The following is a 15,281-nucleotide window of genomic DNA, read 5'->3' as shown; positions in this document are numbered from 1 at the left end:
CTCCTGCTAACCTTGCCAGTTTGAAATCTATTGATGTCTTGTCTCCTTATTTTGAATGTCTGTTAAACTGTAAACTTATTGTTTATTGTGTGTCTCTTGTTAAAAGCTGAATTAATTAATTCGTGAAAAATGAGTTACTGTTTTTTGGGGTAATTGTTATTTTTTAGTGCACAAGTGGGTGTTATTTATTCCTGTTTTTAATTTCAAAATATTTTCGTGTCTTTTCTTTAAAGTGTTAATTTTCAAGGTAAATGAATCCGGGCCGATGACACCTATTTGACTATTTTTTGACGATAACAATCAACTTATTTGCCTATTTTGTGACACAAAAATGTAATAAACTCATCATTTATAAGTTTTCTACAGCATTGAATTGAATAAATGCTCTGTTTTTTATATGTTAATTGCAATTAAACAATATATTCAACGATTATTAGAAATAATTGTTTCTTGTTGCCCTGCAGACAAGTTTGACTCAAGTCTGCAGGATATAAAGTGATTATGCCTGTCAAGTTTTATTTTTTCCTCGGATTTCATATATTTTGTTTTAATCAATTCTAATTACGTATGTGGTATAAAAAATGTGTGCAAGACTTTTTCTTTAAAACTCTTTTTTTGCGTGAGACCTGTCCATTTTGGCTCTAATCTGGATTCTTTCGGTCACTGGTAGAAGATGTTGTCATAAATTGCTGATATTGTCGCAATACACGAGCAAATCTTATCCTCAATCAAGCATTTATTTTTCACGCGTATTGAGGCCTTATCGATTAATCACACGCGTAAGGTTATATCTGTTTTGAGAAATGTTGAGGTCAGGCTTTTGTTTTATCATCAAAATCAACCGGTTACAATTGAGAAAGCATGAAGGAACTGACAAGTATATAGGTTGGTTATTAGGAGGAATTTAGAATAAGGGAGAACATTGGCTGAGGTTAACAGGTATGTGAATTAAATGAGCCACTTCGAATTGCCGGGCATCAAGTGTTTACACTCACATTTTATAAATTTGTTCAACTGTGATTTGGACATTGTGATTTTCTGGATCATGGCGAAATTTTGCCAGTCAAATCTACAACCCCTCACCCATCCTCCTCTCATGTAAAAAAAATCATCTTGATAGCCTGCAGCTAAACGCATGGAAGGCTGATGGAATTTGCAGATTTGAGCAGAACTTGCATGTGGCTGCAGCTGCAGCTGTGTCCGCCATGCAGGCAGGAAAGCGTCATCGGTTTGAAACTCAATCCCTGTTTGGCCCTGCCCACATCCCGTAGCTCCGCTTGCTTCGCTGATATTTAAAAGCAACAAAAAAAGACAACAATAGGAGGAGAGAATACAAAGACGCACGTTAAGTTTGTGCAAGAATGCGTTTTTGAAAGGGTCACTCGGGTCCGTGTTAACTGCATATGCGATCTTTGTCATCGTTTATGGATGAACGAGGGGGATTTCCAAGTCTGCTTCTTAAACAAAATAAAGAGATAGGGGTCGTGAAACGACGCACCAAGACGATGCGCCACGCGTTAAAATCCAAAAGTGTGGGCGGTGCGCGTGAGAAAGTGGACAAAAGCCATAAATAAGAAGCGACACTCACTTGTCCAGAACAAAGTAGAGGTCGAAAGCGCCCTGGCAGGACCTTTCCTCCTCCTCCTCCTCATTCCCCTCTTGTTGTTGTCCTTGCACCGAAGCATGGAGGAGCAAAAGTCCGAGAAGAAGCCAAGCGAGGAGCGTTTGGATGTGCGTCCTCGCCATCTTTCTCCGGCGGATCTTCACATGGTCCTTCTGACGTTTTGGTTCTGCAGAAAAAGAGATCGGGTCGCCCCGCGCAGGCGTTGACTGGAAAGCCGGCCTCCCGAAATCTTGCTGGGGTGGGGGAAAAAAAGAAAAAAGTCTTGGACAGGATGGAGGAGAGGAGCGACACCCGAGGAGAAATTCCAAACTCCACTCTTTGCCTTTGCAGGGGAAGAACGATCGTCATTTAAAACATCTCCGATCGCTGTCATTAGGGATTTTTTCAGTGAGTCAATCCAGTGACAGGAAAGCAACACGTGTAAACATTGAAAGTGAATAAATTGCTTTAAAAGAAAGGTACATTTATAGCATAATTTTACCATTTAAGACGTCAACAATATGCATTACTTGTAATCATGACAATAAATACCATTCCATTCTATTCTATTCTATTCTATTTTATTTTTTCTCTATTTTATTTCATTTTATTTTATTTTGTTCTATTCTAGTCTAGTCTAGTCTAGTCTAAATCAGTGTTTCTGAACCAGTGTGTCATAGAAAAAGTCCATTTTCACAAAATTAGACATGTTCTATCTTCCAGTGAAGGAAGGCAGATACCAAGGAAGGAAGGGATACAGGAAAGGAGGGAAGGCTGTAGGGAGGGATATAGGAAGTCGGGAGGGCAACAAGGAAGGAGGGAAGAAAGGGAGGAAAGAAGAAAGGAAGGAAAGAAGGGAGGAAGGAAGGAAGGGAGGAAGGAAAGAAGGAATGTAAAGAAGGAGGGAGGGTGACAAGGAAGGAAGAAAGGAAGGAAGGAATATAGGGAAGGCGGGAGGGGGACAAGGAAGGAAGGAAAAGATCCAAGGAAGGTGGGTGGTATGGAGGGATATCAGGAAGGAGGAAAGACGGTCGGTAGTAGGGAAGCAGGGAGGACTACAAGGAAGGAAGGGACGAAAGAAGGAAGGAAGAAAAGAAGGAAGGGAGGAAGGAACAAAGCAACGAATGAAGGAAAGCATCATAATAATAGAGTGTCCGAGCAACTTCAATATTCGAAAATGAGGCTAGGGTAAGAAATCAATCAGCATAAACGTTCCCAATTTTTTTTTTGTATCCCTGGTACTCATGGAATATCTAATTTAATTGTGATGCAGTAAAATGCAATGGCCTTATGTGCATGTTGAGTTTAAAACTGCTGTGATCCGGCATAACCGAAAAAGCGGATCCCATAAATATGGACTAAAAATAAAATAAAAAAAATAAAAAAATGTACTTGGTTTTTCAGAAACCAAAGATTATTCTAACGAAGCCTTGACTACATATCCCTGCTACAAAACCTGGAAAAACGACAATGCAAGATATGTTTGAATACCAACCGGGTCTAACTTAACAATACACGAAAGAACGAGGACATAGAAAATACAATCTTGCATGGAACTACACAATGTTCAAACACAAGCCAGCTTCAGGAAAGGAAAAACTTGAAAGACAACACAGGAAAAAAATACTACACATTGGATACGTTGGAACACAAATTAACTCTAACTGAACAAAACATAAAAGGGGACAACGCAGGATGTGTCGGAATACCACCTATTGTAAAAAAATAAAAATGAAAGGAAGACAACACAAGAAATTCAGAAAGAAAAACTAAATGATCACTAAATCTAATGCTGCAACACTTACTAACTATAAGTGAACATAACATTAACCATAAACCGTTTCCTCTGGTGTGTCTTGAGCAAGTACAGTCTGGCGTCACCATCTCTCTCCAGGCTAACATACTGTATGTTTCCACCTGTCCAGGGACCTTTTGTTAGTTAGGCCAATGTGCTAACCACTGCACTACGGAACACAAATATAGTTGGTTGGTTTGATCACTTAACCACTAGTGTTGTAGAGACACAATTTATTGTGGTGTGTCTTGGGAAAGTTCAGCCTGTTGTTACCCATTCCTCTCCATGTTTCCACCTGTCTGGAACCAGGGACCTTTTGCGTGTTAGGCGATTGTGCTATCCATTGCACTACAGAACACAAATATAGTTGGTTGGATCCCTTAACCACCAGGGTCGTAGAAGCACCATTTCCTGGAGTGTGTCTTGGGCAATTACAGTCTGATGTCGCCCATCCCTCTCCAAGCCAACATATGGTTCAACCTGTCTTTAACCACCTTTCGCTAGTTAGGGGAATGTGCTTACCATTGCACTACAGAACACAAATATAGTTGGTTGGATCCCTTAACCACCAGGGTCGTAGAAGCACCATTTCCTGGAGTGTGTCTTGGGCAATTACAGTCTGATGTCGCCCATCCCTCTCCAAGCCAACATATGGTTCAACCTGTCTTTAACCATCTTTCGCTAGTTAGGGGAATGTGCTAACCATTGCACTACAGAACACAAGTAAGGTTGGTTGGTTGGATTCTTTAACCACTAGGGTCGTAGAAGCACCATTGTTTGTGGTGTGTCTTGGGCAAGTACAGCCTGTGGCACCCATCCCTCTCCGGGCCAACATATGTTTCCACCTGTCTCGAACCATGAGGAACCTTTCGTGTGCTAGGCGATTGTCATAACCACTGCACTACGGACTTATTTAACAAAATAAAAATGACAATCCCGAAGTTTTCAAAGAGCAAAATCTTACTGAAATGTCAGGACCAGAACGGAAACCGGACCCACATGCGTGACGTTTACCACTAGTTTTATTGAAAGAGAGAGGAAGGGCTGCGCCCACGGTCCGGTGTTCGCTGGGTGCGGGAAGCACATCGCTCTCCTACTCAGAATGTAATCCGAACGCGGAAGTGGATCTTCCGTGGCGAAAAATGGCGGTGTCAGGGGCGGAAAACTGGTTGGTAGCTGGGACTGGGAGAGCAAGCCGTGGTTTGGGTTGGAAACGAGTTGTAAGCCGGGACAGGAGAGCAGACGTGGTCGGGATCAAATCAGGTCATAGCGGGAGACAAACAGGAGCATAAAACGGCGCAGGGGTGAGTCAGGGTCAAATAAGGCTTGCCTAGTATACACAGAGATTCTCAGACGGACTGACCACAGGGGATTGACAGGACAGGGTTAAAATAGTGACAGGGAGCCAATCGGAACCCGCGGCGGTTGGCGCCAAATAAGTGGGCACAGGTGATTCCCATCAGTAATCATGACACTGAAAGCACCAAAACACAGAACATGACAGTACGGAAGATACAGAACATAAAAGTCAGGAGCTAAACAAACAGTATATGTTATTCTCCAATAATTTGATCCAATTTTGGTAGAGTTATATGACGCCGGTGCTTAAAGTTAAATATTATTTAGATGAATTAACCATTTTTAGAAATATGTTTGCCGCTTTTTCATTCGGCGGTGCGTAAAGTCTGTAAGGCTGAGCCAACATCCCCGCTCACAATCCACTTGCCACTTGTCTCCTCCTCCTGTGATGACACACAAACCAATCAGTAGCTAATTTGGACGTGGTGGCTGTAGTGAAACCGTCTGCGCGTTATTTTGCATCATTGCGCCACGCACCAGCGGGTGTCCTGACCATAAGTGGGAGTGGAACCTCGGAGGGGGTTTCAGTGCGCCACCCAACACTCATTCGGATAATCTACTCGTTTTGGGACCACCAGTCTGCACATTTGCAACCCCACCAACATCATGTCCAGCAGGTGAGCCCACGCACCATCTGCACGCGCTTTTTCGGGACTTTTTCCCGATAATCAATATAGAGAAAATGGACAGTGGTTTGCAACTCCATCTCCTATTTTTACCCTATGATCTTGCCCTCTTTTTGGATCCATACATATTTATTTTGCCTTTAAACCGATGCGCGCACGGAGGAGACAGTTAATGCCAGATGGAGGAAACAAAAGGAGAAACCGGGTGAAAAAAATAGAGACAAAGGGCGTTAGTAGTGAATCATTTTCGTCTGCGGAGCGCTTGACTCAAATGTTGACACGCTACAGCGACGTTGCACAATTATGAGATCATCAACGGGAGGTTGAACATCGCTAATGTAAGCCAGACGCGCGCTAAATCATCTCAATTTAAACGTTTTTTGATCATTTCATATTGCATAACAATTTTTATAGGGGAAAAATAAATATATTGCTGCGTATAATGAGCGACACTATGCTGCACGTGGGAAGGAACTAATAAAGATGTTGAAATAAATGTTTGAGTTGTAAATCAAATAAACGCGTTTACACGAATTATAATTTTTCTTACTCCACAAAGTCTGACCTTCTGTGAGTAAACAGGCGCTGTTTTGTGTTTTTGTGGTTTATTAAGGAGAACTGCAATGGATAAGTGAGTGGAGCAACAGTAGCTGAGGTTAACTTCTTCCGTTTGCGATTGTGAATTAAAACGCACGTTACATTTTGAATTGAATCGCTCAAGATTGTATGGAACGAGATTAGACATGGCACTCCAGGGTAAACGTGTAATAAAGACTTTAAAAGAGAAAAACAGGCAAACACGTTTACAAAGTATAGTTCTTAAGGATTGACCTAAGTTATAATGCAAGTGCAACGAAATAATAGTGCATAGTAACATAATGAAAAGAAGTGCATTGACATTAACAGCAATAGAAAAATCCCAAATAAGCCGCAAGATATCCCTGTTTTCAGTTGTGCGCGCTTCTTTATGGTGGTGATGGCCCCTGAAAATAAACTGTTTCTGAGCCTGTTAGTCATGTTTTGTTGTGAGTAAATAGGTGCCGCGTTGCGTTTGTGTTTTTATTGCTTTCTAAAGGGAATTGAAATAATTAATATGGGGCAACCATAGCTGCGGTTCACAGGTATGCGCTAAATCGTTGTAAAAATCACTGTAAATACACCTTCTTCAGTAAGGAATTGCGCTTTTATTTCAAATGCGCAGCACGTTTTCAATCTTTACACAAAATTTGGGCATTTATTTGCAGTTAAACGGTGTTGTGAGTGAATAGTTTGTAAGGTTTATTATCGCTTTATAAGTGGAGTTGCGTTCATTAATATGAGGAGCAACTGGCTAAGGGTGACAGGTATGCGCCAAATCGCTGTAAAATCATTTTAAATACAGCTTCTTCAGTAAGGAATTGCGCTTTAATTAAGAACGCACGGCAATTTTTCAACCTGTACGCATAGTTTGGGTCATTTCTTTGCAGTTTAACAATGCCGTGAGTGAATAGGTGCGTCGTTGTGAAAGTAAGGTTTATTCTTGCGTAACGAGGAGAATCACAATCATTAATAAGGGGAGCAACTATACCTGCGGTTGTCAGGTATGCGCAAAACTTTATTTAATTTAATCACTTTATTTAAAAACGCCCGGCAATTTTCAACATTGACGCACAATTTGATCATTTTTCGCAGTTTAACAATGGATCCCCCCTTCCCGGTTCGTTCCCTGTGGCCGTGCGACGCAAAATTGTTGCAGCATCCCGCCGAGCTCCACACCAGCGTGGTGGTGACGCGCAGCATCCCTGCAGGAACCACTTTCGGTCCGTGCGTCCTCCAGCACACTTTTTACGACACCATCGCTTTCATTGCGCAGAAATCCAATGACACAAGACCCAAACCCTGCGTGTTCAGAGTGAGTTGGTTGTAAAACCGAACCAGGTGCAAATTTCGGCCGTGCGTAAAATTGATGTTGTGGGCAGGTGGACCCGGAGGCCATGCGTAATTCCGCTTTGGTGCTGTCTTGGTTGCGGCTGGTGCAGGCTGCGCGCAACGCGGAGGAGCAGAACACGGAGGCCTTTTTGAAAGGGGGGCAACTGTATGTGAGGACCACCAGGGACGTTCAGCAGGAGGAGGAACTCCTGGTTTGGTACGACATGGAGCTCTGTCACCTTCTCGGTTTTACAGAAACAGGCAGCGGCTCCAGTGAAGGTAAGAATTAATCTACTGTATCTATATCTATACCTAGAGTATGTGTATATGTATTTATGTATCCGTCTGTCTGTCTAACTCTCTCTCTCTCTCTCTCTCTCTCTCTCTCTCTCTCTCTCTCTCTCTCTCTCTCTCTCTCTCTCTCTCTCTCTCTCTCTCTCTCTTTTTTTATATCTATCTATCTATCTATCTATCTATCTATCTATCTATCTATCTATCTATCTATCTATCTATCTATCTATCTATCTATCTATCTATCTATCTATCTATCTATCTATCTATCTATCTATCTATCAGCCCACCTACCCAACCTTCACACCCATCCATTCTTCCTTGATTTATTTTCTTTAGTTATGTATTTATTCCTTTTTTGTATCTAATTTTGTATTCATTCATGTATTTTAGTTTTTTGGGTGTATTGATTATTGTAATTATTTATTTTTGCAATTATTTTATGTATATATTTATGTATTTTTTGACTTTTGCGCTTTTGTATTTATTTTTGTATTTATTTAAAAATATTGTTATTATCATTTCCTTTCCGCCCCAGTCGAATTTAGTTATAGTTTACAGCGAAAAATATGGTCGTCAGGTGAAAAGTGTCCACAATCTTAAAGGGACAGCGTGTTGAATTAAGAACCATTCTGTGGTTAACTATTCGTTAGTTAATTTAAAAAAAAAAAATATTGTTATTATCATTCACTCCCCGTTGAATTGATTATAGTTTACAGCTGACTACATCTTCATATATGAAAAGAGTCCAGAATCTTAAAGGGACAACGTGTTGAATATGCATATGCAGCTAGCCGTCACCCTTAAACAAATGCACAGAACTGTAAAAAATATATCTTGCAAAAATTGCTTTATTATTTTGCCTATTCACCCCGATAATCTTTTATCTTTTGTTTTGTCTTCAAAGCCATTATATCACATGTTTTACCCTGGAGTGCCATATCTAATCTCGTTGCATACAAAGTTTCACAACGTGGATTAAATGATAATAAAGACAATTCTAATTATTTTTAATTTTAATTCTAAATAGTATAAAGGCAATATATACTTGTCCACCAGAGGGCAGTAATGCTAAAGGGAAAAAAGTAATGAAACTCGTTTTGTGTCGTTGGGTTCGGAAAAAGGAGGTTTTTTTTTTATTTTATATTGAATTTTGAAGACTTGTGTAGTGAACTTTGAATTGGAATTTTTTGCCTGCAAATACATTTTGATTGATTGACAATGTTTAAACAAAACGTTGATGCAAAATATAAGTACACAAAAAGAGCAACGATATTTATTTTATAAAACGAAATACTTTTGCCTGTTCAATTTAAAAAAGCATTTCAAAAATATGTATTGCTTTATTCTTTCGTATGTAGTAAACTAGTACACTACTAAAATACATTTTCGCCTAATATGCTTTTTTATTTACTCTATTATTCAGGTATTTAATCTTCCTATTTTTCAGATTTTTAGAGCAAAATGATCAACTACCTTGTAGTTTTGTAGATAGGACATTTTGTTTTACAAGAAATACTATTTAAATATCTATAAACTAGAAATATGACACTTAAAAAGGAACAATTTTTTGACAAATGCATCGTATTTAAGAGATAAAATCTCACTCCATTGTCGTAATATTATAATCTATTGTTTATATTTGTTCTAGTTGTATCGTGTATCTTGAAAAAAATTAACTAGTAGTATCATTTATCTTTTCTTGTCACAAAATATGAAAAATTGACCTAAAACGTACAAAACAATCTACCAGCTTCTAAATTAGATGAAGTCAAATGTCACCAACGTGTTACCTGCAAGCACCAGGTAGGCACTTGGGGCTAGTGATATGCCATTGTGATTTTTTAGGAGAATTTGAGTTCTAACTGGAATGGATTTTTGAATACCTGTTGCATTCCCAGATGTTACTTTAAAATGCCAGGCTTGTTCTCTTTGTGTTCCCTGTTTGCATCATTCTGTCAGGCTCGAGGAAGCCAACCATGTGGATTTTTCTTGATTTCCCCACTTTTTAGGGTTGGTCTACTTTAGTTAACCTAGACGTTACTTCTTAGCTCCCAGGTCGTTCTATTTGTAGTTGCTGTTTGAATCATTTTGTTGGTCCCCAATCATGATTGTGTTGATGTTCCTTGGGTTCTCCATCAGTTAGGGTTGGTGTACTTCCTGTAACTTACATGCTACTTTTTGATGGCAAAGTTGTTCTATTTTAATGACTGTTTGGATCATTTTGTTGGTCCCCACTCATGATTGTGTGGTGAGCCCAACTGTGTTGATGTTCCTTGAGTTCTCCATCCTTTAGGGTTGGTGTACTTCCTGTAACCTAGACGCTACTTATTAATGGCAAGGTTGTTCTATTTTTAATGACTGTTTGGATCATTTTGTTGGTCCCCACCAATGATTGTGCGGTGAGGCTAACTATGTTGATGTTCCTTGACTTCTCCATTCTTTTGGGTTAGTGTACATCCTGTAACCTAGATGCTTCTTTTTAATGGCAAAGTGTTTCCATTTTTAATAACTGTTCATTTGTGTTAGTCTACACTCCTGATGGTGCTGGGAGGCCAATCACAGTAATTTTACTTTATTTCCACAACCATTGCGGTTGATCTACTTTTTTTAAAGTAGGTGTTACTTCTTAACAACTAGGTTGTTCTTTTTGTAATACCTGTTTGCATCATTTTGTTGGTCACCACCCATCAAGCCAACTTTGTTTATATTATTGAGTTCTCCACCTTTAGGGTTGGTGTACTTTATATAACCTTGACGCTACTTATTAATTTTAAGGTTTTTCTATTTTTAATCACTGATTTCATTATTGTCTTATTCTACACCCATAATTGTGCAGGGAGGTCAACTGTGTTGATGTTCCTTTATTTCCACACCTTTTGGGGTTGGTCTACTTCATTTAACCTATGTGTTACTTCTTAACATCTAGGTTGTTCTATTTTTAATCGCTGTTTGCGTCATTGTGTTAATCTACACCCATTATTGTGCAGGGAGGCCAACCACATTAATGTCCCTTTATTTCCACACCCTTTAGAGTTGGTCTACTTAAATGAACCTAGACTTTACTAATTAACACCTAGATTGTTCTTTTTGTCATCACCATTTGCATCATTTTGTTGGTCTCCACCCATGATTGTGCGGTAAAGCCCACCGTGTAAAGTTCTTGAGTTCTCCACCCTTTAAGGTCGGTGTACTTTATATAACCTTGACGCTACTTATTAATGTTAAGGTTGTTCTATTTTTAATCACTGTTTTCATTATTGTGTTACTCTACACCCGTGATTGTGCAGGGAGGTCAACTGTGTTGAGGTTGCTTTATTTCCACACCTTTTGGGGTTGCTCTACTTCATTCAACCTAGGTGTTACTTCTTAACATATAGGTTGTTCTATTTTCAATTACTGTTTGCATCATTGTGTTAGTCTACACCCATGATTGTGCAGGGAGGCTAACTGTGTTAATGTTCTTGAGTTCTCCACCGTTTAGATTTGCTTTACTTCATGGAATCTAGAAGCTATTTGTTAAGGCCCAGGTTGTTCTATTCGTAATCAGCCCGTGGGGCCTTTAGGACAATCTAGAGGGTTTGATCAGTCCTCCCTGTTCTCCTTGCAAGCTCATAAATTATTCTTGGTGAATTCTCTCCTTATTCCAATTATCTGTTTAACAGTAAACTTAAAATGTTTCAATAAGATAACAATTCTGAAGAGTTTGTTAGTTGCACTTGAATAATTTGAAATCTTTGTCTATTTTCCTGTTTGCAGAGTTCAAGTGCGTGAAGTGCGAGCAGGTGTTCAAGAACGAATATCCCTTCCTGGCTCACTGCCGCTTCCTGTGCAAGCAAATCTCCAACCGCGACATCGGCGACCACAAACCCCCCGAAGTCAAGCGGCAGAGACGCGTTACCGATTTCCACAACATCGCCCGAGATCTGGAACGCAAAAACGCAGATAACGATTCTCCCAAACGGAAATACCCGGACACTTTCTGCTCCAAAGCCCGGAAAACCGTCCTTTTGGAAAAACACAACATCTCAAATCACGACAACATCACCCAGCTGGTAAAAATCCAGGATGTCGCTGAGGGAGATGTTCCTGACTCCCCTTTCAAAATAAAAGTGGATCATTTGGGATGTAAAAACGACATTTTTGAGAAGACCGAAGGACTGAGGATTGTTCTGCAGGACGGTTTTAAGGACTCCTTGACGGGGGAGAGCTCCGGGTTGCGTCCTACCGCGGGGAGCGCTTTCTCTTTAGTCCGATCGGAACAGAGAAGCGCTTTTTGCAAACCGGTGAAAAAGATCTCCGGTGAAAAACCGAATAGCGCGACTATAACACCTTGCCCGGAGGAGATAAGGGGGGGCTTTGCTCCCAGAACCGGATATCATCTCCTAGCTCCTAGCATCCTCACTGACGTTCACCCACTTCCTCCCCAGGCGACTTTAAACCCGGCTTACCATTACGAGCACTGGTCAAGAACCTCCCGGGTCCAGTCTACTCAAGGTCTTACTGTTCTACCGCCCACGTTTACCTCTTTCGGGGTTTCGGTGCAAAACTGGTGCGCCAAGTGCAATTTATCTTTCCGTATGACTTCCGATTTGGTCTTCCACATGCGCTCGCACCACAAAAAAGAGTTTGCGGCCGAGTCTCAGGTGAGAAGGAGACGGGAGGAGAAGCTCACCTGTCCCATCTGCCACGAATATTTCAGAGAACGACATCATTTGTCTCGGCATATGACGTCGCACAACTGAAACCTTGCTCGGAAAAATGTATTTATATTTGGTTTTGTATTTAATGGATTTAGTAACAAGGACTGTGATCCCACTGAGCATTTTGGAGTCTAAAATATGTCTAAAGCAGGCCTAACCAAGTGAGATGTTATTACTATGTTATTATCGTGTTATTACTAGGTTTTAATGTTGAAACGAGGGTCTATTTTTTGGAACTGGCCCAAAGGCTCCTCAGGTAAACTTCGGGGCCCAGTTGTGAAGCATGCTGCTCGCGGGCCAGATCAGGCCCGCCAAGGTTATGAATCTGGCCGACGAGGCAACACCTAGAGAAGCACGAGAGAAAAATCAGGTGTATTTTGAAATATGTCCACTTGATGTTGACAAAGCCAGGCACAACTTGCAAAGCAACAGGAGCTATATTACTTTGTCTTTCTTCATCTCTCTCTCTCTGTTTTACTGTTTTTCAAATAATGTCTCTTGTTCTTTCTCTCTTTGTCTCTCTTTTCAGTTTTTCACTCACTCTTTTTTCTATATATCTCTCTTGTTTGTTCTCTCTTTCTCTTTTTACTTTTCACTCTCCTCTCTTTCGATCTCTCGTTCCCTACCTTTGTCTCTCATTTTCTTCTTCTTTTCTCTATTTCACCTCTCTCTGTCTTGTCCTTTCCTTTTTTCCTCTTTCACTGTCTCCCTCTTTTCCCTCTCTCTTCTTCTTTTTCACTCTCTCATTTCTCTCATTCTTTTTTATGTCTCTCTTTCTTTGAGTCTTTTTGTCTTTCTCTCTTTGCACTCTCTTTTCCCTCTTTTATTTCCCTTCCTTGCTCTCTTTCTTACTGTTTCTTTCTTCTCTCAAGTTCTCTGTTCTCTCTTTCTCTGTCTCTCTTTCCTTCAAATTCTCTTTCTTTCTTATTTTTATTTTTCTTCTCTTTTACTTTCTCTCTCTCTTGTTCTCTTCCCTCATATTCTCTGTTCTCTCTTTCTCTGTTCTCTGTCTGTCTTTCATGTTCTCTTGTTCCCGTTCTCTTTCTTTCCTATTTTCTTTCTGTCTTTATTTTTCTCTTGTTTCCTTTCTCTCTTCAATCTACTAGTCTGGCCCCCGTGAGAGTTTTTTTTCTGACTATGTGGCCCCCAAACTAGAATGAGTTTGAGACCCCTGCTTTGGGGCTACCTGCTTTTTCAAGGGTCTCAAACTCATTCACTGCCGTGAGGAAGGTTTGAGGCCCCCACCTTAACCCTCCTCTTGTCTTAGATTTCAGGTAATTTGCCTCGTAGAAGCGGGTCAGTGGCGTCCTGTGTCTTAAATAAGCGGTGAAAAACGATAATTTGGTGATATAGTTGCGCGATAATTGGGCAACTACAGCCTGGCAGTGCCCATCCCTCTCTGAACTGTAGAGTAGTGGTTTGATCCTCCGCATATAACGGTACTGGTTTCCATGGTTACCAGTAGCAGAAGAAGCCTCCTCATCTGACTCAGATGCAGCACCTTCATTTCTGGTCACCATTGTTCTTCTCTTGGTTAGCTTGTTAGGCTTCCTTCTCCATGAAAATATTATTTTTTTCTATTTCAATGTGGGTCTTTGTTTCTTCCAGGGTACCCTTCAATTTCAAAAAAATGGTGAATGACCCTAAAAATGATTATAAAAATACATAAATACAATATATTTCTCTTATCTGCCTTTGTCTAAGGGGTATTATAACGTATAATAATGATTATTATTTTTTCCCTATTTTAATATCATTAACTGTAATAAAATCTATGGTATTGTGGATTGCAAAACCAGAATCCTCTTAAGCTCAGATGAGCTGCCTGTCACCGTGTTGAAATTCAGTTTTTGTAGCTGGGTTGAAAACTAACTATACAAATGTAACAATTTCAATTAAATTATTTAATAATGAAGTGAAAATACATGATTTACCTTGTTTTGTTGAAATAGACATACCTGCCACAGTCAATAAGTCTTGATGCAATAAATACATGTTTTAGTGGTCGATATAGTCTATTTTAACCCTACTTTTAATACCAACCTGGTAATAACATAGTAATAACATAGTAATAACACAATATGTTGTTATTCCACAAATCCATATCAAATTTTTACTATTTGTGCTAACCAGTTTTAAAAATAGATCTCAGCTTCGTAAAAGTTGGCGACCCCAACTAAAACGAGACGTCAAAATGCTCAGTGCGATGTTAAAAGTGAATGTACATAGCCGTCACGACAGCCTTGTGCACCAGGGGGCGTCAGAGATGCGCGTACGATGACCTCCAAGGCTGGTGCGTGTCCTTGAGGCTTGTGTCTTTGATATTCTGCTGATGCCTTGGTGCCTTAAGCAGCTCAGGATGAAAAATAGATGAGTGAAAGACGGAAGAGGACAGCTCACGATTGTCACGCATGTCTCCAAGCGCTTCTCTATTTAGTATTATTTATCCATCTGCTGTGTACATGCAATGTGTGTGTTTGCACCTTTGAAATCTTAAAAGTGTGGAAAGGAAATATGTTGTCTGGAGTGTTCTTTGATTCTATAGTTTGGGGTTCGAACCCTTAGCAGTTTTTCTGTTTTTTTGAACTACAAATATGACAAATGAATCAAAGACTGGGAATAAAGGGTTCTTGCAAAATAGCGTACTTAAAGTATACCAGTAAGTTGTTGAAATGTGCTCACAACAGAAGACCTCAGGATACGACGTGAATACGTTCTGAGGGTGGGAATTGCAAAGGGAAACCGTCGTATGGTGGGGAATAAAAAAACATATGCTAATTAGCGAATGCGTTTCAAACCCCCAGTTTATATATGTGTATACAAATGAAAGAGTTGGAACAAATTAGAATATAGTAAGTACTACTTATACGTTATATACTTGTATATGATTAAATCATATCTAAATAGATATACATGCGACGTGACTTGAGCTGGTACAGTGTTGTAGCGGGTGGATGCAGGGGGGAGGTATGGCAAAAGCTGATTAAAAGCAAACA

At 40.0% G+C, this 15,281-nt stretch overlaps 2 protein-coding genes across 2 annotated transcripts in view; one reads left to right on the top strand and one right to left on the bottom strand.

Annotated features, from left to right (window-relative positions):
- antxr1d (ANTXR cell adhesion molecule 1d) overlaps nucleotides 1–1,893 on the bottom strand; it is a 52,247-nt gene extending 50,354 nt beyond the window's left edge. The window contains exon 1 of the mRNA XM_088351251.1: nucleotides 1,589–1,893. Within this exon, the coding sequence (XP_088207377.1) occupies nucleotides 1,589–1,746 (158 nt within the window). The 5' untranslated portion in view covers nucleotides 1,747–1,893. The remainder of the gene's footprint in view (nucleotides 1–1,588) is intronic.
- Nucleotides 1,894–5,226: 3,333 nt separating this feature from the next.
- On the top strand, nucleotides 5,227–14,745 carry znf488 (zinc finger protein 488). Its single transcript, XM_088351252.1, has 4 exons — nucleotides 5,227–5,374; nucleotides 7,055–7,274; nucleotides 7,342–7,570; nucleotides 11,342–14,745. The coding sequence occupies exons 1-4, from the start codon at nucleotides 5,364–5,366 to the stop codon at nucleotides 12,325–12,327; spliced, it is 1,446 nt and encodes a 481-aa protein (XP_088207378.1). The 5' UTR covers nucleotides 5,227–5,363; the 3' UTR covers nucleotides 12,328–14,745.
- The last annotated feature ends 536 nt before the right edge of the window (nucleotides 14,746–15,281 follow it).

This window comes from Urocampus carinirostris, chromosome 13 (genome assembly GCF_059441175.1).
Source record: "Urocampus carinirostris isolate Australia breed hairy pipefish chromosome 13, RoL_Ucar_1.0, whole genome shotgun sequence".
Classification (NCBI taxonomy): Eukaryota; Metazoa; Chordata; class Actinopteri; order Syngnathiformes; family Syngnathidae; genus Urocampus; species Urocampus carinirostris.
Note: the sequence above shows the minus strand (reverse complement) of the source record. Positions and strands in the feature narration are given on the sequence as shown.

Excerpts from the sequence above, each read along its gene's own strand:
- znf488 (XM_088351252.1), top strand. Across the intron at positions 7,275-7,341 it reads CCAAACCCTGCGTGTTCAGA|GTGGACCCGGAGGCCATGCG; the intron begins GTGAGTTGGTTG and ends TGTTGTGGGCAG. Across the intron at positions 7,571-11,341 it reads AGGCAGCGGCTCCAGTGAAG|AGTTCAAGTGCGTGAAGTGC; the intron begins GTAAGAATTAAT and ends TCCTGTTTGCAG.